This window comes from Neofelis nebulosa, chromosome 14 (genome assembly GCF_028018385.1).
Source record: "Neofelis nebulosa isolate mNeoNeb1 chromosome 14, mNeoNeb1.pri, whole genome shotgun sequence".
NCBI lineage: Eukaryota > Metazoa > Chordata > Mammalia > Carnivora > Felidae > Neofelis > Neofelis nebulosa.
Genome location: NC_080795.1, coordinates 82,359,075 through 82,375,974, shown reverse-complemented (window position 1 = coordinate 82,375,974; position 16,900 = coordinate 82,359,075). Strand labels below are relative to the sequence as shown.

At 66.6% G+C, this 16,900-nt stretch overlaps 1 protein-coding gene across 3 annotated transcripts; it reads right to left on the bottom strand.

Moving 5' to 3' along the window:
• Positions 1 to 6,479: 6,479 nt before the first annotated feature.
• Positions 6,480 to 16,560, bottom strand: RHPN1 (rhophilin Rho GTPase binding protein 1). Of its 3 annotated transcripts, none has more exons than XM_058699307.1 (15): positions 16,353 to 16,560; positions 13,459 to 13,574; positions 12,003 to 12,131; positions 11,707 to 11,782; positions 10,944 to 11,021; positions 10,303 to 10,427; positions 10,048 to 10,214; positions 9,679 to 9,872; positions 9,172 to 9,328; positions 8,984 to 9,094; positions 8,399 to 8,620; positions 7,867 to 7,943; positions 7,499 to 7,645; positions 7,208 to 7,369; positions 6,480 to 6,783 (listed from the first exon to the last, which is right to left on the bottom strand). In XM_058699307.1, exons 1-15 carry the CDS (start codon positions 16,431 to 16,433, stop codon positions 6,625 to 6,627), a joined length of 2,001 nt encoding a protein of 666 aa, XP_058555290.1. In that variant the 5' UTR covers positions 16,434 to 16,560; the 3' UTR covers positions 6,480 to 6,624. The 3 variants fall into 3 exon arrangements, with proteins under 3 accessions (XP_058555290.1, XP_058555288.1, XP_058555289.1); XM_058699305.1 differs by having other exon boundaries at positions 8,399 to 8,593; positions 16,353 to 16,559; XM_058699306.1 differs by having other exon boundaries at positions 8,399 to 8,593; positions 8,984 to 9,091; positions 16,353 to 16,559.
• Positions 16,561 to 16,900: the final 340 nt, after the last annotated feature.

The window sequence follows — 16,900 nt, the reverse complement described above, 5'->3', positions numbered from 1 at the left end:
GCCAGGCCTGTGCGGCCTGAGAGCAGGGCCCTGCCCTCCTAGGCCCCATGGCCATCTCCACCCTCCACAGAGGGCCCCCAGTTGTCCCCCAGGCCTCCAGCCAGTCTACCCCTCCCTGGGCTTCAGTTGACCCTCCCACCCCAGGCCATGCCCAACAGCCCTGTTGTGTCCAGGACTAGTGGTCCTTGCCTTAAACTGACCTGGTCTCGAACCTGCTTGACCTCCTGGAATCACAGTCCAACTGTATCCGACCCCGGGACACTTTGGCCTCAGCCATGCTTCTGGGACCGACTCTTGAGGCGTGGGAAGAGGGGAGAGGCAGTGGCGATGGCAGATGCCTGCTCCACTCTGCTTCTCTAAATGACCAGTCTGCTGGCCCTGCCACGGCCCACACGGCTGTGTGAGGACCCGGTCAGCGAGGACGCCCCCCTTGCCTCCCCGGGGCTGACCCCGTCCTCCGGCCACACTGTCTGCGGGATCCATGTGGGCCTGGAGCCTCATGTTGGGCCTGGGGGGCCGTGATGGGTGGGCTGACCTCCCAAGACACAAAGAGGGACTCTGCCACGATACGCCCCCTCCAGGGGTCCAGGACTCTCAGGGGCACCGTCCCCCTCCAGTAGAGCTCCCAACAGCCTGATCCCAGCGTGAGCTCAGGCAGGGAAACTGAGGCCCAGTGACACACCCTGAGCTGCTTCCTCTGCAGTCTGGGAGAGGGGCGCCCTCTGTGTCCCTGGGGACGCAGGCTTCGGCTAGGTGGCTCGCCCCCTCCTTCCCTGCCCCGCTTCAATGGTCCCCCTGTGCTCCCCCTCCCAACCCCGGGCTCACGCTCAGGTGCCGCTGAGGGTCCAGGCTCCCTGGAGGAGAGGCTGGGAAGGTGGAGGGGTAAGGTAGGGGAGAGCGTGGGGTCCTCAGCAGCAGGAGCAGCACAGGAGGGGACAGGGCTTGTATGAGGAACTGGGACGGCCCGGTCTGGGGGTGGGAAACAGCCTCACAAGGGGCAGGCTGGGGTTCTGGTGCCCCATCACCAATGTGATGCCTGCTTTGGGTCAGAGGCATGGAACCGATGGTTTCTGGCACCTCTCTGGAAGGGATGGACTCCTGGGGGGGCAGATAGGAGCGGCCCCTGAGGTAAGAGCTCTTCCTCAAAGGGTCAGAGCACAGGGTGCGAGAACTCGGGCGAGTCACTGTCCTCTCTGCCCTGCCCTCGCTCCTCCTGGACTGTGAGCCAAGCGTCCCTCCGCCCCCAGGACGGGCCAGGTCTGCCCCACTCCCTCCAGGCAGGGGAGCTGGCCAAGGCAGATGGCCCCAGACGGCCAGGAGTGGGCTGGAGGTCGCTCAGGGAGGCTACAGTCAGGCGTCCACCCTGTTTCCTCCTCGGGCTGGGAAACGGAGGCTCCCAGTGGACAGTAGGGGCACAGCCCAACACTCTCTGGCCCGCACACGTTGTGTTCCCTGGCCAGGGCCCCTCCCAGCCCGCTGGGACGGCAGTACTGACCCGGTACCTCCCAGGGGGGCCCAAGCCTCTCCTGACACGTCTCCACCCTCCGTCCTCCAGCTAGCGGCCACGTGGACGTGCTGAAACTCACGTCCGCCCCTGGAAGCCCCGTACCACCTCCGCGTGTTCTCGCCTGGCGGCAGCCTCAGCCACCCCCCCGGGGCTCCCCTCTGCCCACACTGGCCACCCCCCTGCCCTCCCGCGTCTGCAGCCCACCCAGCAGTTCCAGTCAGGGCCTCCCTGGCCGCGGGCTCCACCTTCGGGCCCCAGCCCAGCTCCTCCAGCACCCGGAGAGCCACACTGAGCACTGGCCTCGGCCCTCGACCCTCCGCCCGGGCCGTGGGTCCCCTTGGCACCTCCGCTCCACCCCCCAATGGTCCCAAACGGGTCTGCGTCTCCGCACGGGAGCCGGGTGGGGTACGCTGTCCCGCAAGGCAGGTGAGTGCATAGACCCCGCGGCTGAGGAGGAAGAAAGGAGGGGGGCACCACCTAGCCACGGTGGGGGGCCACCGGGCCGAACGCGCGCAGCCCCGCAGGCCTCAGACCCCCTAAAACACGCAGCCGGGGGTTGGGCCGGGCTGTTCTGAGGCCCTGATGGAGGTTTACACAGGCCCGGTGACCCCACAGTCCTGGGCCGAGGCCGCTCTCAAGACCTCGGCTTCTCCCTTGTCCTCGGTGTCTGCTTCCCACACACTCCCCAGCCGCCCAGCCCAGGCCCCTCTGTGCCAGCCTCAGCCTCAGTCTACCCCCGATCCCCTAAGAGGCAGGGTTGGCCCGGGAGCCTCCAAAGCTGAGCCCGGACCAACGCCACCGCCCAGCCAGAAGGAACCCCGCCGGGCGGTGACCAGCCGGTGCTCCCCACCCGCGCCCCGCTGGACCCTGACGCCGGGCTGAGACCTCGGGAAGCAGCCCTCCAGGGGCACAGTCTGCAAGGTGGTGAGACACCACCCGGGCGCCATGCCTGTGTGCTCTGAGGCCCCGGGAGGCAGGGTGGTGGGGCAGGGAGGGACGTCAGTTTCCAGCTGGACAGTCCCCAGTGCAGACGTTCAGGCCCCGGGACTCAAAGTGCCTCGGGATCCGGGGGTGGGTGGACATTCCAGGTGGGGGGGCGCTCCTCCTGGGCTGAGCCCACCGCTCTAGCCGAATGCCTGACGGGCCGCGTCCCATCCTGCAAAAGGGCACACTGAGGCCCAGAGACACGAGGCTGTGTGTGAGGTCGCTGTACGGTTTCCCGTGGCCACCCTAATAAGTGACCATAGACCTGGAGACTTACAACACACTTGTTCTCCCCCAGTGCCGGGGCCCAGGGGTCTGCAGTCAGTGTCTGCAGGGGGATCCTGCCTTGTCCCTCCCAGCTTCTGGTGGCTCCAGACCCTCTCTGGCTGGTGGCCGCAGCCCTCCGGCCTCTGCCTCCAACTCCACATGGCCTCTTCTGTTTCTCAAAGGCACATGCATCAGGGGGCCCATCTGGGTAACCGCGATCACCTAATCCAGAGATCCTTAACTACACCTGCGAGGAACCCCTGCAGACTCTCCAAACAAGGGCACATTCACAAATTCCGGGGGGGACGTGCTTTCGGGGACCACTGGTGGACCCGCCGTAGTGACAACAGGTCCCGCAAAGGCCCCGCCCGGGGAGGCCAGGAGCACAGCTGCCTTGGGCTTCCTGGGCTCTGGAACCCTCCCCACCAGCCTCCACAGAGGCTCCTCGGACCTCTAAGCCAGCCTCCCCCGTAGGGCAGGGCCGGGAGTTCAGCTCTCCCTGCTGCCTCTCCGGCTCACCACCGCCCACATACCCCGCTTCTGGATCGCCAGGGCCCCCGGGACCACCCAGCCGTCCCCACGTAGCTATGTGAGGTCAGGGCATCTGACCGCCTTGTGAACCGACGGAGGGTTCCTGGAGCGCTGCCTCCTGTAGCCTCAGCCCCGGGCTCAGGGGCCAGTGGGACTCTTAGCGGGGTTCCTTTACGCTGGGCTGTGGCACCGATGCGGGTGCAGCCTGGGAGGCTCCCGGGCCACCCCCACCTCTTGGGGGATCAGGGGTAGACCGAGGCTACTGCGGAGGAGCCTACGCTGAGGCTGAGCTGGTGGGGGGCGAGGTGGGACAGGAGCTGGAGGAGGGTGACCGGGGAGGGACAAGGGAGCAGAGGGAAACGGGTCCCCCATCCCATGGCGCTCGCCCCTGCCCTCTGCCCCCAGCTCTCCCCTGTGGACCGCTGGGCCCCCACCCCCACCCCTCGTCCATCCCGGCCTGCGCCTCCCACGCCTCCAGGGCTCCCTTCCGCCAGCCTCTCCTCACATTAATCTCTGCGCAGCTCACTGCTGACCCAAGCGAAACAGAGTTTGCCTTTCCCCTCTCGGCAGTTTTCTGTTGGCAAAGCAAAAAGGATCGAGGCGCGCACTCACCCCCGACCTCCCCGCCCAGGGGGGGACTGCTCTGGAAAATGAGATGTTCCTGCGTGGGCTGCGGGCGCACACCGGACATCCTTACACACGCATCTCCGAGCCGCTGCACACGCGCTCGCTCCCCACGGGCCCTGCTCTGTGCCAGGAGCCAGGGAGACGGCAGCTCCTGGGTGTTGACCCTCCCCCCAGGTGGGGGTGGGGGCACACGTGTGGGACCCTCACACCAGGTCGCCAAGCCTTCCCGGGTATTCTGGGACTCGGGGGTGAGCTGCCGTGGTCTTTGGCCTGCGGCCCAACTGTGACGCAGACACAGGTGATGTGGTCAAGCCAGAAAGGGAGCTGGAGCCCAGAGGTGGGGCCGTATCGAGGAAGGCCGACGAGGTTCCAGCCGGACTGGGGAGGCCGGGGAGCACAGGCAGAGGGCAGGAGCGACGCTGGATGACCGGTGTGGGGCAGCAGGGTGGGAAGACACTAGGCTCCTCACGCATGTCAGAGCAGTGGATGGGCCAGGCAGGCACACGCTGTCCTCACACAGGCACGTGGTCCAACCGGGACAGCCACCGCCACCTGAGAAAGGCCTCGGTTGGGGTGGCTCTTGTGGGCGTGACCCTCCCCCCCCAGCACACGCAGCAAAGGCCCGGGCCTCCTGGTTTAGCTCCCCGGCTGACACGGCCCTGAGCTGCCGAGGTCCCGGGGTGCAGGCCATGACTGACCATCAGGGCCAAGCTGAAGCTTCTGCTAGGTCCGTGACCTCATTCGCAAGGGCTCCTAGAGCAGGCCTGGGACTCTGCCTGCTTCCAGCTCAGCTGCCTAGCTGGACTAAGGAAATGCCGGGCAAACGGGGCAGGGAGGTCCGTTCCTGTGTGCGGGGAGGCAGAGGCGAACCGGCAAAGTGTGGGTGGACACAGGGTGGGCCTCTCGAGTGGCTGGAACGTGCGGCTGAGCCTCCTAGCTGGCCCTGTGCGACTCGAGCTGGTCTGTACCTCGCTCAACACCTGCTTTCCCACGTGGAAAAGGGGCTGGTCACCGCCCGGAGAGGTGAGGCCCCCTCCATGTCTAGCCCTGCCTGGCCCAGGGGTTAGCACTGGGCCCAGCCTGCGCCCCGCAGCCTGGAACTCGACTGTAGGACGGCCGACCAGGGAGGAGCACCTTGCCAGCCAGGCCTCAGAGATGCCCCAGAGCTCCCTCACCCCCACCCGCCTCTGAGGGAGAGGGAGCCTGCTCCCAGCCACCCCTGCCTCCAGCCGAGGAACCCCCGGGCACAGGGCGCTGGAGGGCAGAGACGGCAGGCTGTCTGTGGGGGGCAGGGGTGCAGTCTTTGGGAAGGGCGCCCCCTCCCCACCAGCCTGGCGCAAGAGGCCAGCGCCAGCTTCTGGCCCCCAGCCCGTGCGCCCCTCTTGGGTCCAGCTTGGCGGCCAGAGGCAGGGGAGTCGCAGCGCCCTCCTGGACGAGACCTGCCAGCCCTGTCATCCCTGATTAGCGGGTAATGGCCTCCTTGAAGCACAATTTTATTAATCAAATTAGTAAGCGCCGAGGTGACCTTGGCTGGTTCTGCTGAGAGGGGCGTTCTCCCAGGAGGGGCAGGCGGGTCAGCAGGGACACACCTGGCCGCTCTCAGCCCAGGCTCAGGCTGGTGGGGCCGCCCTCCCCGACCATGAGGTCTTCGAGGCCACCTGCCTATTCACGCCGGCCCCCACCCTGACGGTAACACGACAGCAGGAGGGAGGCGAGGCCAGTGGGGACCAGGACTCGGCCACTCCCACCGAGGGGCGGGACGGCGCCAGCAAAGAGGGGGCGGTCCTGGCCTGCAGGTAGACCTCCCGCAGCCAAGTCCTGCCTGCAGAGGCTGCTCGAGCGGGCGGCGGCCGCCCCCTGGTGGCCATGCGCACTCCCGGCCGCCCCGGCCCCCACGCCCACCCTGCGGCCGCTCCAAGTGGCTGCTCCGCGCCTGCCGCCCCCAGCCCTCCCTTCAGGGCCAAGTCCAAACCAGCCCCCCTCGGAGCTTGGCAGAACTGAGCGGGGCGGGCGGGCGTGGGGGTGGAGGGCCAGGCCCGGCCCCTGGGGAAGCACGTGAGAGGACCGCACGTCAGCCGCAGGGTCGGTTTGGGATCTGTGCCTGGAGTGTGGGACACGCGGAGGGGACAGCAACAACGGAAGTAGAGGGATCAAGGAAAGGTGTTGCGGGGGTGGGACTGGCTGGGACACTGGCCGGAGGGCAGGCCTGTGGGGTGCCAGGTGGGCTGGGTCAGTGGTGGGGTCCTCGGAAGGGGTCAGGAATGCAAGCTTGGCGTGAGGCTGACCCAGCCCGAAGGTAGGGTGTGGACAGGATGTGGATCGTTGAGGGCCAGAGGCGAAGGGCGAGTGAGGATGTGGGCCACAACCTGCCCGGCCCCGACTCCAAGAAGCAGCTGGACGGCTCCCTTGGCCTGGGACGCTGCCCTACTCAGGTGGGGACGTGGGGCATGTGTGAGGACCGGGCAGCCCAGGGGCCGCATTCTGGCACCTGGGACTCCGTGCGCAGAGCAACCGTGACGCCTCCCACGTGTCGGTCCAGCGCCCAGCACCAGGCTCCGACACCTCATCTGACTCGGTCTTTAATGGGCAGCTCCGGGCACCAGGTGGGGCAGCAAACTGGCCCGAAAGTCCTTCAGGATGGAGAGGGCCGTGGAGGGAGCTGGCCCCTCGCCACCACCCTGGGCAGGAGGGGGAGGGCGGCACACAGCTCAGGGGTGTGGGGACAGCCTCCCTCTGGTCTTGCCCCTCTTGGCCTTGCGGCTCCAGCCAAGGAGGGGCCTGGGGCTGGCTCGCCCAGGAGCTGGCGGCCCCCGCCCACACTCCTTCTGGCCCCTCAGAAGCGCCCCCAGGGCTGGCCGGTGCTCCCCCTGCAATCGGGACAGAAATGGGTAAGGGTTGGCTCCCTGCCTGTGGCCAGGCTGCAGGGTGTGACCCGGGAGGTGGTGGCTGGTGCGTCAGGGGCAAGCTGGGGGTTCTGTAAGGGCAACAGGGCAGCAGCGCCCCGCAGGGGTGCCATGCTGGGGGTGGGGACCCTGAAAGGGCTCCTGCAGCGCCGTCCCTGCCCGAGGTCCCCAGGAGTGTGGGCACACGGAGGCCCACCGCGGGGAGGGCTGCGGCCTCGCCCAGGGCAGGGACTCGCCGCCAGGTGGAGACCACGGCACAGACGGCCGCTGCCCAGAAGGCCACGCCAGTGAGGCTCGCCGGCGCGCAAGCTTGTCTCTCCGATGCCCTCGAAGTCGCGGGGCATGCCGGGGCCCGGGGGAAGGCCCTCCCGGGGCCCCCGGGGCTCACCGTGCTGGGTGGCTCCGCCCTGGGCAGCAGCGTGACCACCTGCAGGCTCGCACCCTCGTCGCCCACGCCCTTCAGCTGCGCCACCACCTCCGCGTGCTTCCACCACTTGCACGGCCGCCCGTTCAAGGACACGATGTAGTCACCCTCCCGCAGGCCAGCTGCCTGCAGGGACACGGGGGGGGGGGTCCTGAGTCCCACAGGGGCACCCGCCACCCCTGGCCACAGTCCCACCTGCCCCCTTCAACCCGGGGACTCGGCCCCGGCGGGGGGGGGGGGGGGCAGGGGCCTCACCGCAGCCGGGCCCCCGGGGATGACAGCAGCGATGAGGACGGGCGCATCTCCCCGCAACGTGAGGCCAAAGCCAGCCTCTCCCCGGGTCACGTGGACGGGCCCCACCAGCCGCCAGCAGTTCTTGGCTGAAAACACAGACAGGGGCCCCTGGGGATGGGGTGAAGGGGCGTCAGAGGCTCAGCCGGGCCACCACAGCACCCCTCACCCCCCAATCTCTACTACATCTTGGGTCAAAAACCGGGTGTGGCAGAGGGGTGGGGCAGGGCGGGGCTAGGCCACCAGCACCGCTTGTCCAGAGTCCTCCCCCAGGACAGGGCTGGGCCGCCTGTGCTGAGGTGGGGACGGGTGACCGTGGCAGGGGTGCTCACCAGCCGGTGGAAGATATCGGTCACCTTCACCCTGGAGAAGCTGGGTGCCCTGATCTCTGGCTTCTGCTGTGTTTTAGCTGAAACGACAGAGTTCAAGGGAAAACAGAACTAAGCCTGAGGCTCAAGGACCCTAGGCCCCTGGGAGGCCAGAGCAGAGCGGGCGGCCCAAGCGCGGCCTGCCGTACGCACACTGGCCCCTCTGCAGACCGCGGGGACCTGGCTGCCCCCCCCTGCCCCAGGGGGCTCCGGGGTGTCTCGGCTCTCCGGCCATGCCTGCCTGCCCCTGTAAAGCAGGAGATGCCGGGGGGCCGGCCTGTGGTTCCGTCTCCCAGGCCACCGCCTCCCTGGGGCAGGAATCCACTGCGGGGATGGCAAGGCGCGGGAGAGCAGGGGGTGCGCCCGCGTGGGCTCCTTTGGAGGCCCACCGCTCCGTGGTCCCTGGAGGTGGAGTGGCCTCAACGGCAGCCACAGGTCCTGGGCCCACGGACGCCTGCTGGCTGGACACGCCCGTCCGAGGGGCTGGGCTGCTCACGTGGGATGTCGGGAGCTTCCGTGGCCTCCAAGAAGTCATCCTCTCGGTCGAGCTCCGAGTACCTGGCCAGTGAGCGCCGCAGGGCCTGGGCCAGCACGGCCTGCAGGAGGTCCACGCTCCGCAGGGCACGGCACACGGCGTGCAGCCGCAGGGCCTCCTCTTGGCCCAGGATGGCACGCTTCAGGTGGGCCTTGCCTGCGTGGGACCGAGTCGGCACACGCTCTGTGGGGCTCGCCTGGCCCGGGCCAGACCCCAGCTCTCCCCACCCCTGGACGCAGCCAAAGGAGCACAGCTGAGGGCTTCTGGGTCCATCCTGAGGGCCCGCGGGCCGCTCGGGGAGGAGCTGCCAGATGCAGAAGGCCGGGCCGGGGAAGAGCTGCCTCCCACGAGGGCCCCCACCCGCCCAGGCTACCCGCCTTGCTCAGGCCCTGCCTGGGACTCAGCTGCCAAGGGGACCTCGGGGACGCAAGTTGGCAGCTTGGCAAGTTGCCAGACACCAGGCATGCCCGGGAGAGGTGACTCATGAAGGACGGGTCACTCGCCCCCTTCAGCGGGCCCTAGCCCCTCCGCGCCAGGCCGCCTCACCGAGCATCCTGCGCCCCTCCTGCTCCTGGGGTGCGGCGCCCGGGGGCCCAGGTGTGGCTGGGAGCCCAAGGAAGGCCTGTGAGAGTGCTGGGCAGTCCACCTCGGCCGCTGCTGGGGATCAGAGAGGGCCGTGAGCCCCTCCGCACCGGGGCCTCTGCCGGCACACACACGAGGGGCAGGGCACTCACAGGGGCTGTCGCAGAGCACCGCAGCCGCGTGGTAGTGGGCCAGGGCGCGGAAGTACTCAGCCTTGACACGCACCAGGGTGGTCCAGGGGAAGGGCACGTAGTCGCGGACGGGTGGCTGGGCCATGGTCTGGTGCACCAGCCTGTACTCAGCTGCCACCTGCCAGCGCACAGGGTGGGACGCCGGGGCCTCCCCGCCCTGGGCCCCGGCCTCCGCCTGCCCCGGCCTGAGTCCCAGTGGCCCTGCCCTGCACCCCGAGCTGAGGCAAGCTCAGGAATCTGAGCCCCAGGGCCTGCTCTGACTGGTGCTGCCCCAGTGGCAAGGACTCAGGACCCGGGGGTCCTGACCGGCTCCAAAGACCACGAAAACAGCTGGCTTTGGGAACAAACAGGAGACACAGCCACTGCCCCTGCCCCTCCCTGCCTGGACCCCCGATCCAGACCCTCCTGCTCATCTGGCCACCGTGGCTCAGCCAGGTCTCCTGTGGGACAAGGGCTCCCTGCCCTCACCTGGGCAGCCTCCTGAGCCAGGCGCAGCTGGGCCAGGCAACCCTGGGGGGCTTCGGTGGACGGCAGCAAGAGGCCCTCAAAGATGCATTCTTGGGCCTGGGCGGTCATGAGTCGTTCCAGCATGGAGAGCGAGGCCGGGCTCATGTCGGGGCTGGGTGCTCGGGAAAAGTTCTCCCTCAGGAGGCTGAAGGCCCCTGTGGAGGGGCGCTCACAGCAGGAGGACAGGGCTGCCTGGCCCCGCCCCCCACCCCCAGAAAGGGCCTGTGTGTGTATCTGCTCTGCCCCACACACTTGGAGTGCTAACCCGCCTCCCCCCACCCCCCCTCCGCACAACTGCGGCCGTGGGGCTGGGGGCCGGGCTGCCCTCACCAGCAGCCCTCTGAAAAGCTTCAATGGCGCGCCTGGTGCCCTCGGGGCAGGAGCGGTCCTGGCGAGCCCCGATCTGGGTGTAGAGGGCCCCGATGTTGAAAAGCACGCTGCCCTTCTCAAAGGCCAGGGCCCGCTGCTGGGCCGGGACTCCCGTGAGTGAGTCATACCTGTGGGTGGGTGAGGGTGGGAGCAGCAGGAGTCACAGGGCTTCGGGGAGCCGTCAGGGGAGGCCAGTGACCGCCCCCCCCAACCTACCACTGGAACAGCAGCCCCAGGTTCCTGGTGGGGGCGATGAACCGTGCGTCCAGGAAACAGAGCTGGTTGTAGTAGGCCATGAGCAGCTCCAGGCCTGCCTCGCCTCGGCTGGGGGTCCGAATGGCCTGCGGGGCAGGCACCAGCTGGGCCTCGGTTCCCCAGACCTGTCCCACAGCACACACACCACCCTGGGACCCTTTGCATGTCCCAGCCCAACGGGAGCACCCTGGGTCTAGGGGTGTACAAGGTCCCGAAGCGGCACATCCACCTGGTCTGGGGCTGTCGTGGACCACGCGTGCCACCCCCAGGACACTGAGCACCGCGGAGAGGCCCAGGCGGGGTCCCTGGGGAGGGACAGGCACAGAGCAGCCACTCCCAGGGGGCCAGCGGTATCCGATGAGGACGGAACTTCCCTGGTGTGCACAGAGCCACGTGTGTGCCCTGGCTGTGTTTGTGTTAATGCACACTCGGGGTGTGCCTGTCTCCCCATTCTCCCCAGGGCTGCTCCTGGTGGGGACTCCTGCACAGAGCATGTCTACACTGAGCTCCTTGCCTCTGTCCCTCGCTGAGCCTTGTTTTTCCTTGTGAACTGGGGGTGGCCGGTCTCCGGGGCAGAGAGGGGACAGGAGGAGCCCACTCACCTGCCGCAGGTCCTCCAGCTCCCTGATTTCGGCCTCATAGGAGGCACTGTCCTCTCCAAAGTGCCCAGAGATCAGCTCCTGCTTGGGGGAGGGGCAGGTGCTGGCTTTCCCTGTTCACCCGGCCCAACATGGAGACGGGTGGTGGAGGCCCGGGGGCCCCTGGAGAAAGGCTGAGGACTGGTGTATATGTGGTGGCGGGTCCCCTCCTCTGGCCTTGGGGTCCCTCCCCCGCAGGTACGGGGTTCAGAGACTCGGTGCTGCTTCTGCTCAGAGTCCTTTCTGAGCCCCTGTAAAGCCCACCTGACGGGCAAGGGCACTGGGGCCAGGAGCTGAGGCCCCTCTCCATGCTGCCTGCAGCGCGGCCTAGTTCAGGAGCCCCCAGGAGGACCCTGGGAACCGGCAGGTTTTCACAGCGGAGGCTCTGACTGGACGGGGCAGCCCCAGCCAGTGCCGACTCTCAGAGCGACGGTGGGGGAACCCTGTGGCCAGCGTGGGCTTTCAGCAGGATGCCTAACTCTGCCGTATCGATCCCACGGTGGGCTCTCCTCCAACACCCGTCCGACCAGAATCTCCCACAGCCTGGGCAGGCCCGGCAGCCAGCCGGAGTCAGACCCCCGCTCCCTCTGGGCCTGTTTCCTCTTCTGTTCAATGCAATGGCTGCCCCAGGAAGCCTTGGCGACCCCTTCTGACCCCAGGGCAGGGTGTAATCCTTAGGGCAGGACCACGTCCCACCAGACCCCGGGGCTCACAGGTCAGCACTCACCCTCAGGGGTGTGGACCAGTCCAGCTCCTTGGTCTCCTTCAGCCCCAGGGGGATCATAGGGACACTGACACCTTCGCTGGAACCAGAACCGTTGAGCCCAGACTCTAAGGCTGGACCCTGCCGTGCCCAGTGGCCACCCCCTACTTCTCCAGGCACACATAACCCCCCTTCCCGATTCTGATACGTGTCTGGCACACACACCAAACAGCACTCAGGTGCCGCCCTGGAGGGTGTCTTGCGCGTGCGCACCACGTCCTCCCCCACGCCCACCGGCCCCCGCACATGCGCACACGCACCCCGCCGGCCGGTCCACCTCCGCACTGCCGTTGAGCTCCTCCAGCTCCTCCTTCAGCAGCTGCAGACTGGAGTTGACGTAGCTCAGCTCCAGGGCCACTGTCTCCCTGACCCAGGCGTTGCTGGTGGCTCTGGGGGAGGGAGGCCAGACTGAGCTGAAGCCCTGCTCTGCAGGCGGACCATGCGCCCCTGGGCCTCGCGGCAGCCCCTGTGCCAGCCTGGGCTCCAGAGTGCCGTGCCCCCGGGCCCAGCCCCCATGGAGGGGTGCGGTGCGGTCCCGGGCCCACCCCCTCTTCTCTGAGCCCCCCTGAAGTTCGCGCAAATTCCTGTCCACGTGGATACTTGGTGACTCTGGCCCAGGGCATAGCTCTCGCCTCCCACCACCTCTCTCCTTGGACGCGGGCTCTGGCGCGCCTTCCACAGTGACACAAAAACAACTTTCCCAAAGGGTGGGAGTCAGCCCCTCTCTGTGCCTACATCTGGGCAGCTGGCAGACGAGGCGGTGGGTCCCCAGGAAGGCCAGGTTGAGAGCTGGGGTGGGGTAGACAGGGATGCAGGGCGGCTAAGGAAATGGAGGGGCCCCTTGGGCCCAGCAGAGCTGCATCCTGGAGCCTATCCGCCAGCTCTGTGCACACTGGCTGTGGCTCTGACAGGTGGGACCATCATCCTGGGCCACCAGCCATGCAGTGGGCTCACGGAGACATGGGTGAAGGTCTGAGCTGATGTGCAGCTCTCTAAGGAAGAGGCACCTCTTCAGCCTGGAGGACGCTTTCCTGGTCCTCAGTCTTTTTTTTTTTTTTTTTTTTTAATTTCTTTAATTTTTATTCATTTTTGAGAGACAGACAGAGCACCAGCAGGGGAGGGGCAGAGAAAGAGGGAAATACAGAATCGGAAGCAGGCTCCAGGCTCGGAGCTGTCAGCACAGAGCCCGACGTGGGGCCCGAACCCACGAACCGCGAGATCATGATCTGAGCCGAAGTCAGACGCCCAACCGACTGAGCCACCCAGGTGCCCCCCGGGTCCTCAGTCTTGGGACACCTGTCACAGTTCAGCCTAAACGGTGCCTCTCCTGAGAAAGCCCTGCTGGTCACCACATAAATCACAGCCTCCCACACTGCACACCAGCCCCCCTCCAGCACCACACGGAACTTGGCTGACCCTGCGCTGACCACTGCCAGTGAGGTCCACCAAGGTAGGGGCCTGGGTTGTCTGGGAGGGTTTCATTTGACCAGCATGGCTGCCCCAGACCCCGGTGGGAGGCCCAGCCCCTCCTCCTGGGAGCCTACAATGGCCATAGTCACCTGCTCACACGTCCGTCTCCCAAACCAGACCACACGGTCGGGCACCTGCCTGGGTCTCTGCCTGGCTCCCATCACCCCACATGGGCTGGCTTCCAGGGGGCCTCAGGGGACAGCAGCACCACTGTCCCGAGGGATGGGGGCGGTGGCGGGCACTCACCTGTACAGGTTCTCCGCGCCTGTCCGCATCCGCAGCTCCTTATTGATCTGCTGGTGGACCTGGGCCCTGCGGCTCTGCAGGCGGCCACGCAGTGTCTGTGCCAGGGGGTCACAGCCCTGTGGAGAGGCTGTAGGTCACAGGGGCCAAGCCATGCCTCTGTCAACAGCTCACGAATGCCAGAGGGTTCTCGCGGGTGGGGAAGGCGGCGGTCGGCACAGGTGGGGCCCGAGCCAGCTCCCCAGGCAGCAGTGGGGCCAGGCAGGCCGAGTTGAGGCAGGATCCCGGGATCCCAGAAAGAAGGGGGGTGGGGTGGTCAGGGCAGGAAGCACACAGAAGGTGGGGGACAGGGCTGGACCGGGGCCCCACGAAGAAGCTGGGCCGATCCTGTGGAGCCAGCACCAGTGTGCCGGGGCTCTGGGAGCCTCTGGCGGGAGGTGGCCAACTGCTCGGCACATATCCTTGTGTGCCTTTGAATTTCATTCCATAACCCCCATAATCTACTCTACCCGCACATTTCTAGCATGAGTTCTAGCATGGCCACGGGGGGATGACCCAGCCTGGCTCCTGCCAAGGTGCTAATGGAAAGGGGCCTGCCCATGGGGTGCTGGAGGCTGGCTTTCAGCCCACCTTGCTCCCCGTGGCGCTCGGCCCACGGTGACCCTGGGATATGTGTCTTGATATGTGATACGAAGGTATCACCCCAGCTGGCTGTTTACGTGTGGGGTCCCTTTGGGCAACTGCTCAAAACCACAGGCCCAGAGTCACTCAGCTCCCAGGCAGCAGGCCAGGCCTCCCGACTGCCCACTGGCCACCTCAGGCACCGCTCCTCATTACACGGGACAATCCTGCCGGGCTGCCGGTGTCGGGGTCCCAGGCAGGAGAGCTGGGTGGCAACTGAGACCAGAGATGGGGGTTCCCAGCCACAGTGATGCTGCAGCCGGGTGACTAGAGGCTGTGGCCAGGGAAGCCGAGGGGCTTCCGCCAAAGGGGGCTTGGGTGGCTTTCAGGGCTGCAGTGGGACACGCGGCCGTGGCCACCATGCTTCCTCCTAGCCATTTAAGGGCCTTCGTCTGGGACAGTCACCAGCCCTGGAGTTAGGAAGAACTTCCCAGAATGCACCTTCCCTGGGCAACGTCCCCATAGGTGGTCACAGAGCCTGAACAGAGTGGCAGTGAGGACAGTGCCTCCAGGAAGCTGCCCCAATGGCAGGGACAGGGCTTTATTCAGGCAGTGCTGAGGTCAGGCCCCTTGCAGTGTCCACTGTCTTCCTCATATTTGAGGAAATGTGGCCTATTTTCTTTAATATGCACCCCCCTGCTGGCAGGCAGGGGCAGTTTCAGACCTTTTGGGGGCTATATCTTGTCCCACTCCCTCGATGAAGGCACCCTAAAGGAGGCCTCACAGCCTCTCAAGAGGAAGGCCCCTGGTGCACAATCACCTCAGATTATGGCTCAACACCCCCTCAGATTCCAGCATGGATGGTCAAGAGAGAAGAGAGATCAATCAGAGAGGACCTCCCAGAGGCGGAGGCATTCTCCTGGGAGGACTTCTTGTGATCCTTAGGTAACGGGAGAGGAGGCTTGTTCCAACTGAACAACAAGAGAGAGAACACTAGATGTGGAGGGCTCCCTGCTCTGGGCCCTTGGGCAGGACCCTCATCTGTACATCTCAGGGGGGCGCCAAGAAGGAAAAAGACAAAACATGGCCCTCCTCTCTCTGCTCTGCTGTCTGGCTCTCTTCCTGCTGGCCTGTGCCTCTTCTCCACGGTGCACGTCAAGACCGCTCTGTGAACGAGGGAACGAGCCAAGGAGATGGGCAGTCTCCCCTCCAAGAGGCCCGAGGACCTGGGGAGGGAGGAGCAGGCCACAGCCAAAGCTACATCACTCCCCTTCTGAAGCAAAGCTCCAGCAGGTTCTAGAGGTTCTGGGCCAATAGCCATGTCCATCTGCCCAGGGAGGGGGCTGGTCCCTATGCTGGGCAGAAACCATTAGCTCAGGAGGGCTGTCCTCATCAACACCACTCATCTGCTTCTCAATGTCAAGTGCTCCTGGAGAGATGTGTTGGAACGGGGAGAATGCAGCCTCGGAGCCCTGCCGCACCTGCACAGGCCTGGTCTGGACGCTGGGACAGCCAGTGGGTGACTCCCAGGGAACACCCAGGCTCCAGGCTGCAGAGAGGGGCAGCCTGAGTGCCCCGTCCTTCCCAGCACAGATTTCGCAGGTGTCCGCTCCCACCCCTTTCCAGAGCTTCCCCACTACTCCTGGAAATGGTCCTTGGTCCAGAGTCAGCGAAGCAGGATTAGGGACCTCAGAGGGGGAGGAGGTGTGTGGGAAGTGAAGAAACGGACAAACTGTCTATCTGTGAAGTCCTCCAGCCATTTCCTGTTCCTGGGAGGCTCCAGCTGCCTGCCGCTGAAAGTTTCGTCAAATACAGAGCTAGGTGCCCAGGGCAAAGCTGAGCAGCCTGGAGAGAGGGAGGGAAAAGCTAGGAAAGGAGGAATGACGGGCACCCGGAACTAGCACAAGGGCCACGGGCTGTCACAGACCAGAACCCAACACCTGCGGTGGAACGGGGCCCGGAGCGTCCTCCAGAGCGTGGGAGAAAACGCTGAGCTGGACTTGTGTTCCCACCCTTTGCTAGAAGGCACAGAAGCCCAGCTCAGGCAGGTAACGCGGGCTCGGCCTTTCCACCGAGCCTCAGTTTCCCCAGAGGTCAGCCCAGCTGGCCTCTAGGGGCGAGAGAAGTGGGTTGCTGCCACAAGTCTTGCAGCGCGCTCAGACCTGAGAAGCCAGCGCCGACTGACTGCCACCGCCGGCGGCAGGTGGCGGGCAAAAGCAGGCCGGGGGTCCGGGACCCGTCCTCCCGGCGACCCCCGTCCCCGCGGACGCGCCCACCTCGCGAACGCTGCCGGCCGGTTGCAGCCGCGCACTCTCCTCGCCGGAGCCCGGGTCGTCCGTCCTCTCCTCGGGGATCATCGCCGCCCGCCGCTCGGGCCTTGCCCGCCTGGAAGCCGAGGCCGGCACAGGTCCCTCCCGGGCACCGCGCAAGGTCCCCCACTGTTCTCTCCTCGCGGGTGGCGGGCGCGGGCCGAGCGTGCGAAACTTCCCCTTGCCCAATCGGCGGCCGCGACGACTCCAACGAACAGCAGCGCCAGCCAACCAGAGAGCGAAGAAGGCGGGCCCCGCCGACCAGGCCCCGCCCGCGCGACCGCGGAGTCCCGGGGGAATGCGGTCGCCCCTGGCAACCGCCCGGCCCGACGCCGCGCGGCCGGGCGGGGCGCAGACTGCGCATGCGCCACGGCGTGCGCTCAGCGAGCGGAAAAGTTAGGGAAAAAGGAAAAAAGCAACTCCCAAAAGCGTCCGGCCCGACCTCCCGGGCGCCTGCGTGCTCGGCTCCCTGAGCCGACTCCGCAGGCTTGCACGTCGCCGGCTCGTCCCGCCCC

What these genes read in the sequence shown, in the direction of transcription:
- RHPN1 (XM_058699307.1), bottom strand. Translation starts at nt 16,433, where the DNA reads ATGATCCCCGAGGAGAGGACGGACGACCCGGGCTCCGGCGAGGAGAGT. An exon ending in AGCTTTTCAGAGGGCTGCTG is followed by an intron (nt 9,873 to 10,047) that starts GTGAGGGCAGCC and finishes GCCCCTCCACAG; the next exon opens with GGGCCTTCAGCCTCCTGAGG. An exon ending in TGGCTCAGGAGGCTGCCCAG is followed by an intron (nt 9,329 to 9,678) that starts GTGAGGGCAGGG and finishes GTGCGCTGGCAG; the next exon opens with GTGGCAGCTGAGTACAGGCT.